At 42.0% G+C, this 21,147-nt stretch overlaps 1 protein-coding gene and 1 non-coding gene across 11 annotated transcripts in view; both read right to left on the bottom strand.

Moving 5' to 3' along the window:
• Positions 1–5,442: 5,442 nt before the first annotated feature.
• Trnap-ugg (transfer RNA proline (anticodon UGG)) lies at positions 5,443–5,514 on the bottom strand. The gene has a single exon. It is a non-coding gene; the product is annotated as a tRNA-Pro (tRNA).
• Positions 5,515–16,775: 11,261 nt separating this feature from the next.
• The window catches only part of LOC137978456 (potassium voltage-gated channel subfamily H member 5-like), a 48,541-nt gene continuing 44,169 nt past the window's right edge, over positions 16,776–21,147 (bottom strand). For all 10 annotated transcript variants that reach the window (XM_068825391.1, XM_068825397.1, XM_068825388.1 and 7 more), the window contains 3 exons: positions 20,762–21,014; positions 19,624–19,820; positions 16,776–18,076 (listed from right to left, as the gene is read on the bottom strand). In XM_068825391.1, the coding sequence (XP_068681492.1) occupies positions 17,546–18,076; positions 19,624–19,820; positions 20,762–21,014 (981 nt within the window). In that variant the 3' untranslated portion in view covers positions 16,776–17,545. The remainder of the gene's footprint in view (positions 18,077–19,623; positions 19,821–20,761; positions 21,015–21,147) is intronic.

The raw sequence follows: 21,147 nt of genomic DNA, 5'->3' as shown, positions 1-21,147 counted from the left end.
ATGGGACCAAGCTATGCCAATCTTTTTGTAGGAATATGTTGAAACATCAATTTTTTAATCAGTAACAACGGCCCACAACCTGAACTCTACGGCGCTACATCGCGACGACTGCATATCGGCGCTATTTTCATTCAGAGCGAAAGAAGGAGAACTCGATCAATTATATAACCTCCGTCAATTCCATATTCATCGGCTCTTAAATATCCCTGGGGAAATTTCGGAAACTTTCATTGGCTTTCCTAGATATCAAAGTTTTCTATTGGTGGCACGTGCTATTGTACCAGTGTGCACTAAAAACTACAGATTCTCACGTTATTGTTGTCATTCATCGTCACATCCATCACGTGTTCAATTTCTGTAGACTTCGATGTCTATGGTAAGTGATTGACTCCGATCTTTTCAGCAAGTCAGAGGAGATGTGCCAGTGTTCGAAAAAACGTGTCTTTCCTGTCTCTGTGATCCCCAAAAGCGGGCCATTCATTGCGCCCAACAATTTGATCGACAGTCAGCACCACAAACGTCACCAAAAAGATAAGAATGACAGAATGCCATTCACCCTCACGTTCAATTCTCATAATCACCGCCAGTTTAAAAGTACCATCTTAATAATTTTAAATTACTCCAAAATGACTCCGAGGGACTGGTAGAATATTTTCGCAACCTCCACTTATTTCATTCAAAACGCGAACAACAAACGTAGGTAAACTTGTTAGTTAGAAGCGCGCTCAATAAACTAACGAAGCAAAACACCCGGCACTTTCAAATGTGCGCGCTCACGATGCCAAACCTGTCTTTTTCATTGTTAAAACTAGCAAGATATCGGGACCTTAAGCGATCTGGTGAAGATCACCGGTCGTTTCACATGTACCTTCGCAAATGTCATTCTATTGAATAACTGTACGTAGGCAATAAATTATACATTAGGGAGACAGGTAGACGAACTGAACGACCGATTCCGCGCAACCACCTTCACCGATGTTGAGAAGAATGACAAGGATGCATCTTAAGCCAGTCGATCGTCATTTTAATCGCCCTAACCACTCCAAAAAAACCAGGCTATCTGCGGCCTTTCCCTACATCTAGGTACGACAGAAAAACCGCCAAAGAATCTGGAACAAAAATTCATCTTCTCATATCGGCTCCCTTAATCCTCACGGTATTAACGAACGCTTTTCCTTTAAGTAATGTATTACTATTTTTCACGTTGCCATGTTACCACCAATAGCATAGCTCCTACTCTACTATAAAGGACTACACCATTAAACCACAATTCCTCGATTCGCTCTGACAAAAGGGCTAACGCTCGAAACGTCAGCTTTTTGAATCTGTGCACGGTGGGCCAAATTTACATTATCAAACTTCCGTTGAAATAAACAACCAAAATTTTTGCCCTGGTTAGCTGTCGAGGCGCTGGAGTTGATATGAACCTCAACTGTGCGGACGCCATTCTTGCAAAGCTAAAAAAAACTCTCCCACAAAGGAAAATCCAAACCGAAGTATCAATGACCGCACGGTCCACTTTCATACCAACTGACCAATAAAGTGTCGTCTTTAAAATAACCACTCAATGTGAAACGGAACTCATAATATATTCTTATTATATAACTAGCTTTTTTGGGGGAGAGAAACGACCGCCGGAAATACGCCTGCGTTCGCAGTCTACGTGAGCGAGCAAGATGAACCGAATCCCGCGCTGTGATTGGCTACCCGAGCGGGCAAGATGGAGCTATACTGCCCGCTCGGAATTTCTCACTTGCTCCTGCAAGATATAATCCTTTTTTGATCTTTATACCATACAATAAAGCCTTTATTGACCAAGCTTGTTCTGTCAAGATGGCTGGATATTGGCCATGTTCTTTTCTTGCGTTTGAAAAACTGGGGCCAGGAGGTCCAGGGTTCAATTCCGGTCGGACCAACACTCAGAGTCTGTAAATAAACTGAGAAGACAGTGCTGCGTTTGTGATAACATCTGGCAATGGTTAGACTTTCTAGCCTTCTCGGACCAGGACGAAATTAGTAGACCCCGTCTCACTACACTTTTTGGTTAATTCTGGGAGACGTTAAAGAGCCCAGACGCTGTTCGTGAAGAGTAGGGAATGGGGTTCTCAGTGCTGTGGTCAGGCCTCATTTCATTCATTCATAGATTTGTGTGAGATCGCTGATGGACTGATAGCGGCTGCCACCTGCGCCTGTTGTATGCTAATGTCCGATCTCACCCATAGATGGTTTGTTTGTAAAGCGCATTTAAATATGCAAATAGGAAATGTGCTAGATAAATTCATTACCATCGATAGTTGCTCGACAATAGGCGAAAGGACAACTGAAAATCAAAGTCCTGGACAGGTGTTTCACACCTAGAACCTCAGCAAAACTAGTGGGACGGTCCACCCATTGAGCTAGTAACTAAGAACTAGGGACCTCAAAAGTTCGCAACGTACCATGGCCTCTGATTTTCAGTTGTCATTTCGTCCGTTGCTAAGTAACTAGTCTGTCATTCTTCCCACGGGCGCATTACACCTTTGAAGATCTATAACTGCAATTGAGTTTTCATTTCCTAGCATCGGAATTAGGTATAAAGGTGGACGTTTTTTTCAAGCCCACGCGCTTAGTACTCTTAACAGTACTGGTGTTCTTTTTTTTTTTCGGTAAATACTAGTGAGCAGCACACAGCAACAGATCTTGCTGCTGTCGAAGCCGTGGTCGAAACGGTCGAAGCAGTGGCCACTTTGCTGTTGATAAAGTACCTCTTTCGAAAGCTGTTTTCTTGCAATATTCTTGTGTGGTTATTTGCCTGATTGAATGCAATTTTACTGCCTGAGGTCGCTCGCAGGACTGCTATTGCGTTGACGGTGGGTTGGGATAAAATTTAAATCTTTGTCAACTGATTCTGATGTTGAATTGTGACCGTGGGAACATTTTATCCTGGAGTATTTGACTCAAATTGGTGGCTTCTGCCTTAGCGTTTTTATTATACTGTTGACAACCGAGAAATTGAAAAATGGCTCAAAATCGCGTCGGATCTGGAAAATATCCACACAAGAAGGAAGCTACCCACAATGGCAATAAGGTTAGGGTTTTTAACTGAGAAATTTTTTCATATAATTATCTTCTTAAGCCTTTTATCGGGATTCCCATTCAAATCCTTATATTTTTTGTAGGCACTGAGTTTTGGGACGCCTGTTATAGTTCTAGCTCGATGTAAACTGTTTCTATCTTTTAAAACCTGTAATTGACAAGCTTTATAACCCTAGATAGAATTTAAGAAAAGTGGGGCGAAATAAATTGAAACCTCGTGTTTGTTTTGAAAGAAAGTAAGATCAAAGCTTTATACAGGGGCGGATCCATACCGGTTTCTACCGTTTTACGGAAATCGGTCCGGGAAACGGGAAAGGGGACTTTAGAGAGTTTAAGATCCAAAAATTTCCCAGTTAAGCATGCCCCTGGACCCCCTAGATCCACCCCGGTTATATTCTGTTTTTGGCCAAAATGTGTTGCTATTTTTGGGATTCCTCACCTTTGCACACAACGCCGATAACCTTTTGTTCTTGAGTTTTATGTGTTTTGCCGATAAACATGATAATAACCCCAACAACAACAACAAAATATGCAGAGCACTCATCTGGGAGCGTTTGTTGTTTCAGCAGAATCCGATGACACACCTGCGAAAGAAATAAAGGCAAAAATACGTTTAAAAAAATCGCATAAGGATAGAGACACAACTCATTGCTTTTACGTCGTTGTTGACATTAGACTATTTATTTCTAGAAAAGCACACAAATTTCTAACCTGAATCTTGCGTACTCTGCACTATGCCAAATTACATGGAAAGGTTACAATTATACAAACGTTGGCCGTGTAGCACTTATATTTTAAACAGAGTTAACTGAATAGAGTGTAAGGTGAAGTGCTAGATTTCTATCCCATATGATCCAGGTCAGCGTTACCCCTACTGATGGAAATTGGGCCCACACAAGGACAGAGAAAAAAACTCTGACCAGGGTGGAATTGAACCCACGACCTTCGAGTTAGATCTCCGCCGCTCTAAACCGACTGAGCTACAAGGTCAACGGGAGCAGCCGTGACTGAAGATGTTAAAGTCACGGCAATGAACATGTACATGTAAAAGGAAAGGTTACGTTTTATACAACCGAAGGTTGGTGGGTTCAAGCCCACCCAGGACGTAGTTTGAATGGACATAGGCCCCGCTGTAGGCAAACAAGTCAAGCTTGGCCATGACTACCGGACCAATCGGAAGATCACTTCGTCCCTTCGTCAAAGCGAGTCTATGTGTGAGGTCTTTGTCTTGAAAGCGATTTTTATTGATCTGTAGAGTGGATTAGGGGCGTTTTTTTCGGGACAACACTAACAGCTTTACAAAAATGGAGGAATCCACGTTTCCCTGAAAATCAACAGGTGGCAGCTCATCCCCGCCATGGGGGCTCCATTTCTCTCACTTGCCATCAATGTCCCAGTGATTTTATACTCTCCAGGTGAACAGGACTTCCCATCGTTGAACGAATAGAGACCTTGTTTAGAAGTTTACAGCGGATAAACTGCTCTTCATTCCAAGAAAAGACTCGCAGACAAGACTGATAAACTTGGTAACAATACAACAGCCTGTCTGTGGAGATTTCGGTTTCGATCCCGGTACCTCCCGCATACGAAGTGGGCGCTATATATTCCTCGTTTCCCGAAACCATGCTGGGTAAGTGATAATTATGCGATTTGCACTTAAATGTTAGCCACCGCGATGCCTTGAGCTTCTCGTTTCCATCCTCTGTTTTTGCCTCGACACCTCGTCTTCTGTGATCAGATATATTATTGAAGAGAGCATCAAGTTGGAAGAAAGCTAAGGAGTAGGCACGAGAGTGACCACCATCGACCAGCTATGGAAATGTCACAAGACCACTTGTGAACGTTTGATCTTATGAGTACGAGAGTTTCATGTCATCCAGCTCTACGGCTTAGAAGACAACTCGACCAGAAAGTGACCATCCTATCCTTGCTTCAAGTTTCTTAATTGGATCATGAACAACAACGGGAGGTTAGGTGTGACACAAACAGCGGTGATAAACATTGTATTCCAACGCATTTTTATAAAACTTGACGTTTCGTATGCTAGTCAACACACATACACATACACATACGAAACGTCAAGTTTTATAAAAATGCGTCGGCAATACAATGTTTATCAGCGCTGTTTGTGTTATTTTCTTAATCAAGCTACGATGGCCTAAGAACAAGAGTTTATACGATAGGTGTGACACGTTTGTGGCTTTAATGTACTAATCATGCGCAAGGGTGAGACGAATTGGCCAAGCTTTCCAATTGATGAATAAATTTGATACGTTTACCTCCAATGGCAAAAGAAGAGTTGTCCCGTATGTTGGGCGTGATATATGACCGGAAGTTGTTGATCTATGAACATTGTTGGGTATATAAGGGCCTGTCCGGGAGTCGAACCCGGGACCTCTCGCACCCAAAGCGAGAATCATGCCACTAGACCAACAGGCCGTTGCAGAGAAAGCTGCCGTCACGCCCTCTGTGTTGCAAATTACTAGAGCGGGAGTTGCAAAATGCACTTTCCTTCTGTCCGTCTGGGTCTGACCATCGGTACCCGTTAAACGCGAATTGCCTCAACACAGCTACTTCAGTCACGTGGTCATTAACAAATGAGACACTTCAGACATAGCACACCACATTACGACCAGTGGAAGGGTTTCTTTCTTCGATTTTGAAAACAGCATGATCAATGGACTTTGGAGAATGCGGGACTGCAGAGGTAGTTCGGCTGGAATAAACAAGGTGTATCAGACTTCAAATAAGAAACCTCGAGTTATGGTCGTTTGGCTTCAGGTATAGGTTCCTTAAAAATGCATTTTGTTTTCGGCAGGACTTGAACCTGCGACCTTCCGCGTTGTGAGGCGGACGTGATAACCACTCGATACGAAAACAAGCTCGACTTTGTGAAAGGTAAAAGAATTTGCGCATTGTTAAGGAGTATGAAATTAAAAAGGATCACTGTGCTCTCAATTAATCCAAACTTCACAATGTGCACTCTTCTGATGTAAGGCTTTTCTTTTAAGAATGAGGAAATTCAGGCCTTGCGAAGAGCGTATTTAAAATCAGGCTTGCTTTTAAAAATTCTTTGTCTTTGGTGTGCGTGAAACTCGAGATACTGCGGAATAGAGCAGTCAAAAAATGGAACATTAAGATACTGGAGTGTAACTAAGTTGCACAGAATAAATGCTCTCAACGGTTACCATTAGTGGATCAAAGTCAAAGGAACGTTAAAAATTTCTTCAAAGACATTGTGGGCTGATTGTTTTGTCGACAACTGTTGGAAATAACGAAGCAAGTGAGGCATGAGTAGAAGGAAATCAAAGAATCGTTAACAACAGGTTCTGGACTGGTTGTTCTTTTTGTCAACACTGCTACTTTCATGTCTTAAAAATGACAAATTGAAAATGGCCGCAAGAATTTAGAAAGCTCATCGCAGAGTCGTGGTCAAGATTGAGTGGACGTTTTGTCCAATCTTGTCGTCGACCAAACGGTCAGACCTGTCTCTGGTGGCGCAATCGTTAGCGCGTTCGGCTGTTAACCGAAAGGTTGGTGGTTCAGCCCACCCAGGGACGCTTAGTTTTTTGATTGGCATAGGCCAGTTGTAGGCAAAACGAGTCAAGGTTGGCCATGACTAATAGGCCAATCGGAAGATCCTTCGTCACCTTCGTCAAAGCGCGTTCTATGGTGAGGTCTTTGCCTTGAAAGCGATTTTTATTGATCTGTAGAGTGGATTAGGGGCGTTTCCGGGCAACACTAACAGCTTACAACAAATGTAGGAATCCACGTTTCCTGAAAAATCAACAGGTGGAGCTCATCCCGCCATGGGGCTCCATTTCTCTCACTTGCCATGAATGTCCCAGTGATTTTACACTCTCCAGGTGAACAGGAGTTCCCATCGTTGAACGAATAGAGACCTTGTTTGAAGTTTACAGCGGATATAAAGTGCTCTTCATTCCAAGAAAAGACTCGCAGACAAGACGTGATTAAACTTGGTTAACAATACAACAGCCTGTCTGGAGATTTCGGTTTGATCCCGGTACCTCTCCGCATACGAAGTGGGCGCTATATATTCCTCGTTTCCCGAAACCATGCTGGGTAAGTGATAATTATTGCGATTTGCACTTAATGTTAGCCACCGCGATAAGCCTTGAGCTTCTCATTTCCATCCTCTTGTTTTTTTTTGCCTCGACACCTCGTCTTCTGTGATCAGATATATTATTGAAGAGAGCATCAAGTTGGAAGACAAGCTAAGAGTAGGCACAAGAGTGACACCATCGACCAGCTATGGAAATGTCACATACCACTTGTGAACGCTTGATCTTATGAGTACGAGAGTTTCATGTCATCCAGCTCTACGGTTTAGAAGACAACTCGACCAGAAAGTGACCATCCTATGCTTGCTTATCAGTTTCTTAATTGGATCCTGAACAACAACGGAAGTTAGGTGTGACACAAACAGCGGTGATAAACATTGTATTCCAACGCATTTTTATAAACTTGACGTTTCGTATGCTAGTCAACACACATACACATACCATACGAAACGTCAAGTTTATGAAAATGCGTTGGAATACAATGTTTATCAGCGCTGTTTGTGTTTATTTTCTTAATCAAGCTACGATGGCCTAGAACAAGAGTTTATACGATAGGTGTGACACGTTTTGTGGCTTTAATGTACTAATCATTGCGCAAGGGTGAGACGAATTGGCCAAGCTTTCCAATTGATGAATAAATTTTGATACGTTTACCTCCATGGCAAAAGAAGAGTGTCCCGTATGTTGGGCGTGCTAATGACCGAAATTTTTGATCTATAACATTGTTGGGTATATAAGGGTGCCGTCCGGGAGTCGAACCGGGACCTCTCGCACACCAAAGCGAGAATCATGCCACTAGACCAACAGGCCGTTGCAGAGAAAGCTGCCGTCACGCCCTCTGTGTTGCAAATTACTAGAGCGGGAGTTGCAAAATGCACTTTCCTTCTGTCCGTCTGGGTCTGACCATCGGGTACCGTTAAACGCGAATTGCCTCAACACAGCTACTTCAGTCAGTGGTCATTAACAAATGAGACAATTCAGACATAGCACACCACATTACGAACCAGTGGAAGGGTTCTCTTTCTTCGATTTGAAAACAGATGATCAATGGACTTTGGAGATGCGGGAACTGCAGGGTAGTTGGGCTGGAATAAACAGGTGTAGGACCCCTTCAAATAAGAACCTCGAGTTATGGTCGTTTGGCTTCAGGTATTAGTGTCTCCTTAAAATGGTCATTTTGTTTTCGGCAGACTTGAACATGCGACATCCCGCGTGTGAGGCGGACGTGATAACCACTACACTACGAAAACAAGCTCGACTTATGAAAGGTAAAGATTTGCGCGATTTGTTTAAGTGAGTATGAAATTAAAAAGGATCATGTGCTCTCCAATTTCCAAACTTCACAAGTGCACTCTTCTGATGCTGGCGGGTTTTTCTTTAAGATGAGGAAATTCAGGGCTTGCTAAGAGCGTATTTAAAATCAGGCTGCTTTTAACAAATTCTTTTGTCTTTGGTGTGCGTGAAACTCGAAAGATACTGCGGAATAGAGCAGTCACAAACAAAAACATTAAGATACTGAGTGTAACTAAGTTGCCACAATAAATGCTCTCAACGGTTACCATTATGGATCAAAGTCTCAAAGGAACGTTAAAAATTTCTTCAAAGACATTGTGGGCTGATTGTTTTGTCACAACTGTTGGAAATAATGCGAAGCTAAGTGAGCATGAGTTAGAAGGAAATCAAAAGAATCGTTAACAACAGGTTCTGGACTGGGTTGTTCTTTTTGTCAACACTGCTACTTTTCATGTCTTAAAATGACAAATTGAAAAATTCCGTCAAGAATTTAGAAAGCTCATCGCAGAGTCGTGGTCAAGATTGAGTGGACGTTTTGTCCATCTTGTCGTCGACCAAACGGTCAGACCTGGTCTCTGTGCGCAATCGGTTAGTAGCGCGTTCGGCTGTTAACCGAAAGGTTGGTGGTTTCAAGGCCCACCCAGGGACGCTTAGTTTTGATTGGCATAGGCCAGTTGTAGGCAACGAGTCAAGGTTGGCCATGACTAATAGGCCAATCGGAGATCACGTGGTTCGTCACCTTCGGCAAAGCGGACTCTGGGTGAGGTCTTTGCCTTGAAAGAGGCGATTTTATATTGCTCTGTAGAGTGATTAGGGGCGTTCCGGGCAAACACTAAACAGCTTTACAAAAATGTAGGGAATCCACGTTTCCTGAAAAATCAACAGGTGTGATCTCATCCCCCATGGGGCTCCATTTACTCTCACTTGCCATGAATGGTCCCGTGATGTTTTTCCACTCTCCAGGCGTGAACAGATTTCCCATCGTTGAACGAAATAGAGACTTGTTTAGAAGTTTACAGCGGATAAAACTGCTCTTCATTCCAAGAAAACTCGCAGACAAGAACATGATGAAACTTGGTAACAATCCAACAGCCTGTCTGTGGAGGATTTCGGATTTTGATCACCGTTACCTCTCAGCATACGAAGGGGCGCTATATATTCCTCGTTTCCCGAACATGCTGGGTAAGTGATAATTATGCGATTTGCACTTAAATGTTAGCCACCGCGATAGCCTTGAGCTTCTCATTTCCATTCCTCTGTTTTGCTCGCACCTCGTCTTCTGTGATCACGATATATTAGTGAAAGAGAGCATCAAGTGGAAGAAAGCTAAGGGATTAGGCACAATATGACACCATCGACCACTAGGAATGTGCCAGACCAAGACCACGTGTGAACGCTTGATCTAGGAGTACGAGAGTTCTTCATGTCAGCCGCCTACGGTTAGAAGAAACTCGACCAGAAAGTGACCATCCTATGCTTGCTTCAGTAGGTTTTCCTTTAATTGGGATCATGAACAACAACGAATTTTTTTTTTAGGGTGTGACACAAACTCGGTGATAAACATTGTATTCCAAACGCATTTTTATAAAACTTGACGTTTCGGGGTATGCTAGTCAACACACATACACATACAATACTAAAACGTCAAGTTTTATGAAAATGCGTTGCAATACAAGTCTATCAGCGCTGTTTGTGGCGTTTTCTTAACAACTCCGATGCTAAAGAACAAGAGTTTATAACGAGAGTGTGACACGTTTTGTGGCTTTATGTAACTAATCATGCGCACGGGGTGAGACGAATTGCCAAGCTTTCCAATTGATGAATAATTTGATACGTTTACCTCCACTTGCAAAAGAAGAGGTCTCCGTATGTTGGGGCGTGGAATGACCGAAAGTTGTTCGATCTATGAACAGTTGTTGGGTATATAAGGGCCTGTCGGGAGTCGAACCCGGGACCTCTCGCACCAAAGCGAGAATCATGCACTAGACCAACAGGCCGTTGCAGAGAAAGCTGCCGTCACGCCCTCAGGTCGTTGCAATTACTTAAGCGGGAGTTTTGCAAAATGGCACTTTCCTTTCTGGCCGTCCTGGTGTTGACCATCGGGTACCCGTTACAACGACGAAAATTGCCTCAACACAGCTACTTCAGTCACGTGGATCATTACAAAAAATGAGACAAATTCAGACATAGCACACCACATTAACGACCAGGGATAGGGTTTTCTTTCTTCGATTTGACAACAGCTATGATCCATTGGACTTGGAGGATGGCGGGCTGAAGGTAGTTGGGGTGGAATATAAACAAGGGTAGAGCGACTTCAAAATAAGAAAACCTCGCGTTATGGTCGGTTGGCCTTCAGGTATAGGTTCCTTAAAAATTCATGTTGTTTCGGCAAAGGACTGAACATGCGGACAATCGGCGTGTGAGGGCTGGACGGTGATATCACCACTACCCACGAAAAACAAGCTGACTATATTGATAAGGTAAAAGATTTTGCATGCCTTGTTAAGGAGTATGACAAGTAAAACGGATCACGGTGTCTTCAATTAATCCAAACACTTCACAAAGTGCACTTCTTGATGTAAAGGCTTTTCTTTTGTGAATGAGGAAATTCAGGCCGTGCGAAGGCGCGTAGTTTAAATCAAGGCTTGCTTTTTTAGAAGTCTTTGGCTTTGGTTGTGCGTGAAACTCACGATACTGCGGAATAGAGCAGTCGACTCGAAATAGAAAATAAGATACTGGAGTGTAACTAACGTTGCCCAGAATAAATGCTTCTCAACGGTTTACAATTAGTGGAATCAAAGTCAAAGGAACGTTAAAAAATGTCTTCAAAGACATTGTGGGTGAATTGTTTTGTCACAACTGTTGGCATAACGAAGCAAGTGAGGCATGAGTAGAAGGAAATCAAAGGAATCGTTAATACAACAGGTTTCTGGATGGTTGTTCTTTTTTTGTCAACCCTGCTACTTTCCATGTCTTAAAATGACAAATTGAAAATGGCCGCAAGAATAGAAACTCGTCGCAAGTCGGATGGTCAGGATTGAGGACGTTGCCAATCTGGTTCGTCGACCAAACGGTGCAACCTGTCTCTGTGGCGCCATCGGTTCAGCGCGTTGCGCCTGTATAACCGGAATGTGTTGGTGGTTCAAGCCCACCCAGGAGTGACGCTTCTTGGACGTTGTTGAGTGGTGAAGGTAGGGCAAGGAATTCCACATTACCATATTACCATTTCCGAGTTTTACCGCTTTTCACCGGTGGCTCAGTTGCGTTGAGCATCGTGGTTGTCACGCGGGAGGGTCGGCGAGTTCACAATCCGGCCGGACCCAACACTCTGGTGTCTTTAAATAACTGAGTGAACAAAATGTGCTGCCTTTGTAACTAACATCTGCAAATGTTATTTTTGATTTTTTTAGACTTTCAAGTACTTCTCGGATAAGGGACGAATAAGCCAGGAGGTCCCGTCTCACAAATCCCTTCGATGGTAATAATCCTGTGGGACCCGTAAAAGGAAGCCACACACTTGTCGCTAAGACGTAGTGGCAAGTAGTTCCCGGTGTTGTGGTCTGTCTTTTGTTGTGTATCCATGGGCTTGGGACGGGTAACAAACCACCAGGGGCCCCTCTCCTTTTCAGCATACAGTAAATGAACGCGCTTCGCAAGCTGCGTTGTGAGCGCTCTGCCACCCCCCCGCCCCTGGGACCCTGGCAAAGTTAATTTTTTATCAAAAAAATTAACAATTTAACCTCAATTTTTGTTATTGATTTGTTGTACTAGTTGAAACACCCTAAAATAACGTGACGCAAGCCCCTGTTAAGTGAAATAGTGTGCATAAAAACTTCCGGTATGTCATGCATATCTAGAGTTTGCACTAAGAAACGTTCAGGCCCACACACTTAGGAAGGACCTGACATGTTGTTTAAACTTCATAATTTCTCTTTCCGTCTAATCTGATGACAGGTCAATTTTTTTTTGGGTTACATTTGCACCAAATGATATCGCAAAAGCCGGGAGTTAAGGTGTAGCACATTTTACTTCGCGGAGTTTAATTTTTACCGACTGTGCGGATAGTATTGATCCTCAAAAATAATTTCCAGCAGAAAAAAAACACCAGCCAATTAAAAACCGTGAAAATTTACTCCCGTTAATATAAGTAAAAATGGCTTTTAATCCACATACCTTGTGGTCAGAAATATCGTTTATTTTGTGTTTGCTTTGAGAAAAGCAATTAGAGCTTGCTACAAACTAAACGAAACGGTAAAAGGTTAAGTCAATACTTTTCCAGTCTCTGAGGCACAAGAAACGAACTAAAAGCAGTCAATCAAAAGGTCACTTGCTCGAACGGGTCATCCGAAGGGGAACACCTTTTCTAAGGCCTCCAGGATGCCACATTTTTCCACCCTTTCTCGATGATAAAGGGGTTTTTCTTACCAAAAAGTAATAGAAGTTGAAAATAGTCTTGCTGCCTGAAAAGAAAACTGCAAAAATTAGTTCCCAGCGGAAACTTCAGTCAAAATTTGTTCCTGCAAACCTCAAAAAATCGCCAATTCCGCAACTGAAATTAGGGGACTGTGCAATAATTATCAGGAGGGGGGGCCCTAAAAACCAGAGGGGGGGGCCTTAAGTTAAAATAATGGAAAGGAGGGGGGGGCTCTACATTAGGTTTCTCAAGTAAGTTGAGGGGGGGTCTTAATTAAATTTCACAAATTCGATAACGAATAAATAAACATTTTCCAAATAGACAGATGCCACGCCTTTGACTGTCCGTAATGTCTAAATATTGCATCAACATAACACATGCTTTAACTTATTTAGAATGTCAACATATGATAGATTGAAACCAATCGCTCATGCACAGAAGTCACAAACCACGTTGTGAGCTTTGCCAATAAAACATTTGGCATTTAAGAGGTCCCGCAGACATGCCAGGTCTGTTCTTGATTTAAACAGCGAGAGGGTTTCTAGGTCTACAGTTTCTAGCTGAGGAATGCCACATACTTCTGTTTCATAGTTGTCATCAATGGGTTCACCTCCCAAAGACCGAAAAATTATAACAGGTTCGGGTCCTACGGCTTTCTGAGGCAGCAATCCTCTTCTCCTCCCTTTTTTTTTTTCTGTTCCTTCTTTTTTCTGATTTGGATGCTTTAGATTTGGCACCAATAGGAAATGTCGCTTTATATTTAGCCATCACCCTATCCAGGTCTTCTACAAGATGCAGAACGTTTAAACCGACTTGAGACTTTATTGAATGACGTTGTTCAGCATTAAAATTGTGTAAACAGCTGAGGCCAGTCTTCAGTGTTTTTCTAACTTGGTTACGACAGCATTAAGCTTGTCCTGGATATCATTTGCCTCTTGTTTGCAACGTCTGATGTTGCTGTCATCATGGGGAGCTGGCTTATAATCCTCTCGGAGAAACCTTCCTGCACAAGCAAGGTTGTCGGATAAAACATATTGGTATCTGTTCTCAAGTTTTTCAATTTCTAAATGTACGGGTTAGAGAGGGGGGGGGGGGGCACATCATAATTTTGAGAGAACGTAGGGGGGCTCACAGCTAATCTTGACGCTGCTGGAGGGGGGGACCTATCTAATTTTTCCTTTGGTGAAGCTCATTTTAGGACCCCCCCTTCCTGATAATTATTGCACAGTCCCTTAAAGTCACGCAAAATTTTCATGCTGCATGGCAACAGTAAAAGGCAAGCCAAAAGACAGATAAAGAAAAAATAAGAGTTTTTTTAAGAAGCTCTGAATTTCGAATTCTCAGCGAAAGATTAATGACAATGGATCGTAAAAACACTAGAATTCCTGGGGTAGGGCACGATGTTCTGTCAGAGGGAAGAAATCACTTGCTAGGCAACCACAAAGGTGCACGTGATCACCTTGTGTCAAGGTTCTTGTTTACAATGAATGAAGAATGTTAATCGTTCGTCGCTTACGTTAAAATCATACTTTTTGCCAAGAAACTTACGTCTTTCGTTTTTTAATTTTGTTGAAATAAAGGCCACTTAAAAAAAAACACCATAATGGGCCACTTGGGATAATATCATAATACTTTTTGCTTGTCCCCCCAAATTTTGTATAAGCATTTTTTTTTTGTTTTCTCTTGGGTCTATTGTAAGTCCCAAGAGAAACTGGAAACAATGCTTATGCAAAATGTGGGGGGGGGGGGGGGGGAACAAGGAATATTATGGTATTTTCTGAAGTGGGCTACACTCTTTGTTTGTCCCCCCAGAATTTTTCATAAGCATTGTTTTTCTTTTTGTCTTCGGTCCATTGTAAGTCCCAAGAGAAACCGGAAACAATGCTTATGCAAAATTTGGGGGTAGAAACAAAGAGTTTTTATTGTGGTATTTTCCGAAGTGGCCTATTTAACTGAATATTTACATTTCATCTGTCGGGTCGGGAAGCCTTCTTTGTTGGGTTATTGACTCGAGACCGAACTCTTATCTGGAACAATGTTGATCAATCCCTTTACTAAAGAACCATTTCTTTCAATAATGAAGCAAAAAATGGACAACAAGCTTTCTTTCAAATAATTCTTGACTAACAAGAATTAAAACGAAATTGCAGCGTTGACAATGATTTAACAGTTTTTAAAAAGTAAAACTTGGTTGACCTTCATCAGTTAAGAATGCAAATATGACTAACTATGGTAAAATAGGCCTGCAAGTAGGTGACAAATATGCATAGACCACTTTCATAAGTGGTGGCCACATTTACATTCTTTTGTATTTATGTTAATTAGACGTACTTCCCTCATTTTGAAACAAGAATTCTTTTGAAATTTGCTCGTCCTAGCGAGGCTAGAAGGGCTTATTAGCATTAAAACAAAAGAATATTTTATTTGGCCGCCATTATGAAAGAGGTCTATAACGCGTGTGCCAAAAAATGTTCTAAAAATTCTTGAGATTGAGTTACACACGTGGAAACTCAACGTGCTCGTTGATTGAGTTCTCTTCCTTATTAGAATACCACGCTTCCAAAAACAACCGCTGGTTCCATTGGGGGCAGATGTGAAGAATTGACACTTTTTCAAAATCAAAGCTGTGGCCAGTTTTTGGGAATGGTGGGCCAGTTGAAAAAAGACCGAAAGATCAACAAAAGAAAGAGGACACAAGGGGCAGTGTTTACAAGATCAAATGCAACGATTGCGTTGCAATTCTTCACATCTGTCCCCAATGGAACCAGCGGTTGTTTTTGGAAGCGTGGTATTCTAATAAGGAAGAGAACTCAATCAAAGAGCACGTTGAGTTTCCACGTGTGTACCTTTTGAAGTGATCGAAACGTTTTACTTTTTAAAAACTGTTTAATCATTGTAAACGCTGCAATTTCGTTTTATATCATGCCTGACTTCAACCACGGTATAATAAACAATAATTAGTCAAATTTCAAATTGTTTTTTAACTGAATGCTGTGCAGTGTTGAGTACAAATAAATTTTATTATAAATAGCAAGAGAATTGTCAACACAGACTACTCAAGGTGTTCGATTCCATTTCTGGTATCCAACTCGAAAACGTTGCCAGAGAATTTGCCTTTTGGTTTCAGTGTTCTACAAAGCACCACAGTTTGCCAAATAACATTAGAAACAAAGCTCACTTTGTGATATCCGACGGCGAAAGATGTAATTGTTGTCGAAGACCATTACTCGTCGCTTTGAAGATTCCAGATATTTATTTTTCATCGCCTGTCTTGTTTATCCAATTGACGTTCCATTATTGAGCTCCATAAGGGTATATTTGTTTAAATATCTACTAAAACGCCATTTGCGTTACAATTACTTTTGACGCCTTTGCAGGTTAATTAAATATTCTACTGTGTCCACCGGATAAAATCTACGCATTTCTACTACCCCAGAAACCGACCAAACATACGCCCAAAACACTCTACGTACAAAGACACTACTTAGCAGGGGAGAATAGGAAAGACTTTTCCCGACACGGGAAAGAAAAAAGAGAAAAAAACCACTAAATTCCACCCATTTTCTGACTGGTTTGCCATACTAGCAACCCAGTAAAAAACCCCTTCCGGCAGTTCGGGTGGCTGGTATGTATGTCGGCTGATAATAGTGATCTTTAATCGGAAGACGAGGGCGACTACGAGTTCGAATTTTACGTTTTGAGCACGCGCACTTGGAAAAATGTCGGCTCCAAACCATATGCGCATGCTCAGAACGGAAAATTCCTACTAGTCCTCGTCCCCCGATATAGAGGTACCTAATGTCCGTGGCTGATTATATTTGGCCCAGAGGCGAAGCTTCGAAGGCAAATATAAAATTTTGAGGACAATCTCTTAATCAAGGATGTTATCAACAACATGAAATAAGCAATTTTAAGTGAGAATGCAACAATGAACCTTTATTTGTTATCTTTACTTTAAAACCGTTGCTGTACCAATCCAGCCATAGGATACTACGACGTAAACAAGATGGAGTGATCGCGAAATTCTTAAGACAGTCAGCGGAAACTTCAGAAACTTATATTTTGAAATAACGCCGCGTTTCGTTGCCGTGGCCGACGGTCGGCGTTTTCGAAACTCCCTAAAACAGCAACAGTGTTTTTAGTTGTTATGGTAACTGACATCGTCAATGTAGTGCGTATGCGCATGAGCCAACTTAAGCCATCGCTCTTGCAGAACTGACTACTTACAAACATGTGAATGTAATCTCTTCTGTATCAGGTTTCCGTGACATTTCTAATCCACCGAACTGCTTGATGCAATGCGATGTTTACTTACTTTTGCCATCAGTGTTCCGCTACGCATCTCTTCTGCGATCAGACGTACTTTTCTTTGGAGAGGAGGCGAAAAGGTTTCCTTTGCGCGCCCTTTCTAAAGAAAAGTACGCCTGATCGCAGGTTACTACGCATCTGATGGCAAGTTCCCTTTTTAGTGGGATCTAATCTATTGATTAGCCTGATTGTGTTAAACGATTTTACTTCTTTTTACCCATTTTGAAGAGATTAAGTGTTTGAATCAGCCGTGGATCTCTACCTTCATTTCCTTGATTTACACCTTCGTTCAACAAATTAGCTGCCTTAGCCGAGTTGTCTTTCTGCGTCGGCGACGAAGTTTCCTCTGAGTCTTGAGACGCAGTCGGTGCTAGCCAATCTGGTAGTGGTTCTTCTTCATATTTTCCACGTTCCAGGGCTTCTTCGGGAGGAGTTGTATCATTAAGGTACGATGTAGCGGACATTCGGCCTTATCGACACTTCTGCTGGGAGAATCGCATCCCCGTGGGCTATTCAATATTGACAGAATTGTCGATATTTGTTGCTCTAGCTGAGTCATTTTCATGTTCATGACTTCGATTTCTCGCCGAACCTCGCCTTTCATTTCGGATAAACCCAACAATACATCGGTACCGGATTCTGGAATGTCAGCGTGATTTCGGACATTGTTTTTCGTAAAGCTATTAGTTCGACCCTTCGGAATAACCATCATGTCGACTTCCGCTTCGGTAGTTTGATCTCCATCAACACCATAGTTGTCAAACTCGTAATTCTGCGCCAGTTCCTCTACCAAACTAAGCTTCCGATTTCTTCGTGGTCTTAAACCAATGGTTACTGACGTTTCAAGTTTGTCTTCTTCGTTGGCGATTTCCAGTCGAGGGGTTCGTTTGCGAATCTTGAGCTAAAAATGATATAGTGAAGATATCTGTTTATAAACATTTTTTTGTTATTCAAATGTGCCAACCATTGAAACAAAAGAATCCATTGTTCCTTTGTTTTAGCAACCAATGAAGCTCTGGTTGGCACATTAATAACAACAAGTGACGTCAAAGATAACTTTGCGGTGGGGTTTTTAACTGTCTTTTCCACAATAATCAAGTGCAGAGCGTCCTATCTCGTTTTTAACGTACGAGTTTTTTTTTAACTCAAGCACAACTGCATAAATAAAATGAAATCGAGGGTAGGTTGTCCGCGTAGCACTGAATAACGACAGAATATACTATTCGCTATTTTCAGTAATCCCATAATACGGTTCACTTTGGGCGTTATTTGCATTAAGCATGATACAGTTCCAAAAGTAAATAACTTGAAAAAAACCCCCAAAACGTATTGCATTATGGTATGGGGAAAACAGCGTATAATGAAAGAAGAAATGTCTGTATTTGAAGTTAGAGTCAGGGTTACAAGGTTCTTTAGCCAAAAGGGTTAGGAAGAGAGGAAAACCGGATTACCCGGGGATGAACCTCTCCGGAGCAGAATAGAGCACCAACAAACTCAACCTACATATGGCCACATTGGTGTAAGGCGACTGCTATCACCACTGCGTCAACCCTGCTCCCCAAGAGTGGGACATTCGATTTGCGCAATTTAGTACGAACAAGTACACTGGGATTTCTATCTCCACAGTTGCTCAACTATTGTCCCTCTCAGAACTGAATATAACGTTAATGATGATGCCTTGGTGTTGTTTAACTGAAATGATTAAAACTAAATTGAATTCACTGAAAGATGAGATATAGTAACATATGCATAACCGTAGGCGAAAATCTTTTTAGATGCAGACTGAGAAGAAAGACAACGAATAGCATTCGAAAACAATCTCATGTAAAACACCACCGAATCAACTTTTTTTCTTTTTCTTTGAATGTGAAAGTGTGACTCTAGAACATTTCAGGTGATAGCAAAGTAGATGTTGACCTTTCCAGTGGAACATTACAATTCTGTGGTGTCAAAGACAGATGGATTAAAATTCCGTTCAAATAGTGCCTGAGAATCACGTCATAACGAACTTCCAGGATTCATATTTTATCACTGAGCGTGTTTTCAGGTAAGAAGTTTGTTTCGCATAGTGGACACGACACGCTGTATATCTTGGTGGAAAGCGAACATTACTAAGTCTGAGAAAGTTGAAGAATGTCCCGTCCGGCTCCGGAAGAGACACTGTCCGTATTCCTGGTGAATTCGCTCACCTATAGTGGCTACACCGATATATCAGCCGTAGAACTCATGTGAAATATCCTGGTGGTGGCATTTTTATTTCTGTTATGCATGAGTGTTCAATTAACTGAATTGAGTCCCATATTTTAGCTTTAAATTTATCATGGAAGACGCACTTCTAACAAGATTACAGCGGCAAGAGAGGCGAAATACCGTTATACAAGACTGACATACACGCAACTCGTGAGGAGGGAGGAGGAAGCCAACAATAGTGTAGGGAGAAGTCCTTACCTCATCTCTCAAATTATAAGAGAGCATAAGATCCTTCGTAAACTTATTGGCGAACTCTGGATAAAACTCAAGTACTTCGATGAGCGCATCCCTTTGGATCCAGTGAAGATCGCAGTACGTGAGTGCTATCACATCTACAGCCGACTGCCCAACATTTGGCTCATGACAAATGTCGTCCCCGAATACGTCATCCTCACCTGTAAAAAAGTTGCAATGACATGAAACACTCAATCCACTCATCATCATAAAGTAACGCGCTCTTTACCGTCACACTTTTGTTGTTGGTCAAATCTGGTCTCAGGTTGAATCCGTTTTACCCATAGGTTAAATTGGTGATCCTCGTTTTCCCTACGCTGAATATGCCCTCTACCTAGTTTAAATCAGCTATCAATCCCCCCAAAACAGGATTAAAAACTCACAGCAATGCTAAATTATTAACGGTGACATCTAGCCACACCCTAGTCACCACTTTATCTATTCCTTCCTCTGATCACTTACTTGTCAACTAAACATGTTCTCTCCGTCATTTCCAACTTTCTCGCTATGTTACCACCATAAACCCTTTTTCCAGTATTTAGGGAAGTTCCCCAGGGCACAAATTCTGCATGACAGGTAACTTTCTTACTTTTGTAACAAGGAGTTTTCTGCACTATAAATTCGTTTGGTGTTTGTCCAAACTGAACACGCTCGATTATTTTTCCCAAAATATATTTGGACATAAACCTATCAAGACGTTTGGTTTTCGAAACGTTGAGGACAGTCTTCTCTATGTTTTCGAAAACGAAAACGAAACAAAGAGACTGTCTGAGAATGTGAATAATAAGAAAGTATCAGGACTTGCTTCGACATTAGGAAAGGAAAGGAACTTTATTTAAGTGTCCAGTCGTTCTAGCGCTGAAGCACTAATTGGGGACACTGTAAGTTGAAATTAACAATTAACAGAAATCAAGTCAAATGTTGGTTTTTGAGGAGAGGGGAAACCGGAGTACCCAGAGAAAACCTTTTGGTGTAGAGTAGAGAACCAACAAACTCAACCCACATATGACGCCGAGTCGCCGAGTCTGGGAATCGAACCCGGGCCACATTGGTGGGAGGCGAGTGCTCTCACCACTGCGCCATCCCTTCACCCGTTGCTTACCCAATAAACCAACAACAGCGTCCCCCTGTTTGACTTCCAACGATCCTCGAGCAATAAAGTACAGGACATCCAAGCTTTCACCGTGATGAATTATTCGATCACCAGGTGCCACGTGTGAGATCCAGAAATTGCGTGCAATGGCCCGCTTTACTCCTGTGTTGGCGTCTTGAAAGGCAGTATTACTTTCAAGAATGACTCTGTTAAGATGGACGCATATGTCTGCCTGAAGATCTTTCGGACAGTATTTCAGGACCTGCAAGTTAAAATTACGAGAGCTTGCGGAGTCAGACTGAAAGCAGTAAGTTTCTACCCTCTTACGTTTACGTGCTTCCGAAGACTAAAATACTCTTACTTCATCATCGGTCACAACATTGCTCAGAAATCTA

Source organism: Montipora foliosa, chromosome 12, assembly GCF_036669935.1.
Source record: "Montipora foliosa isolate CH-2021 chromosome 12, ASM3666993v2, whole genome shotgun sequence".
Classification (NCBI taxonomy): domain Eukaryota; kingdom Metazoa; phylum Cnidaria; class Anthozoa; order Scleractinia; family Acroporidae; genus Montipora; species Montipora foliosa.
The sequence above is the reverse complement of the archived record's forward strand: the minus strand, read 5'-3'. Positions and strand labels throughout refer to the sequence as shown.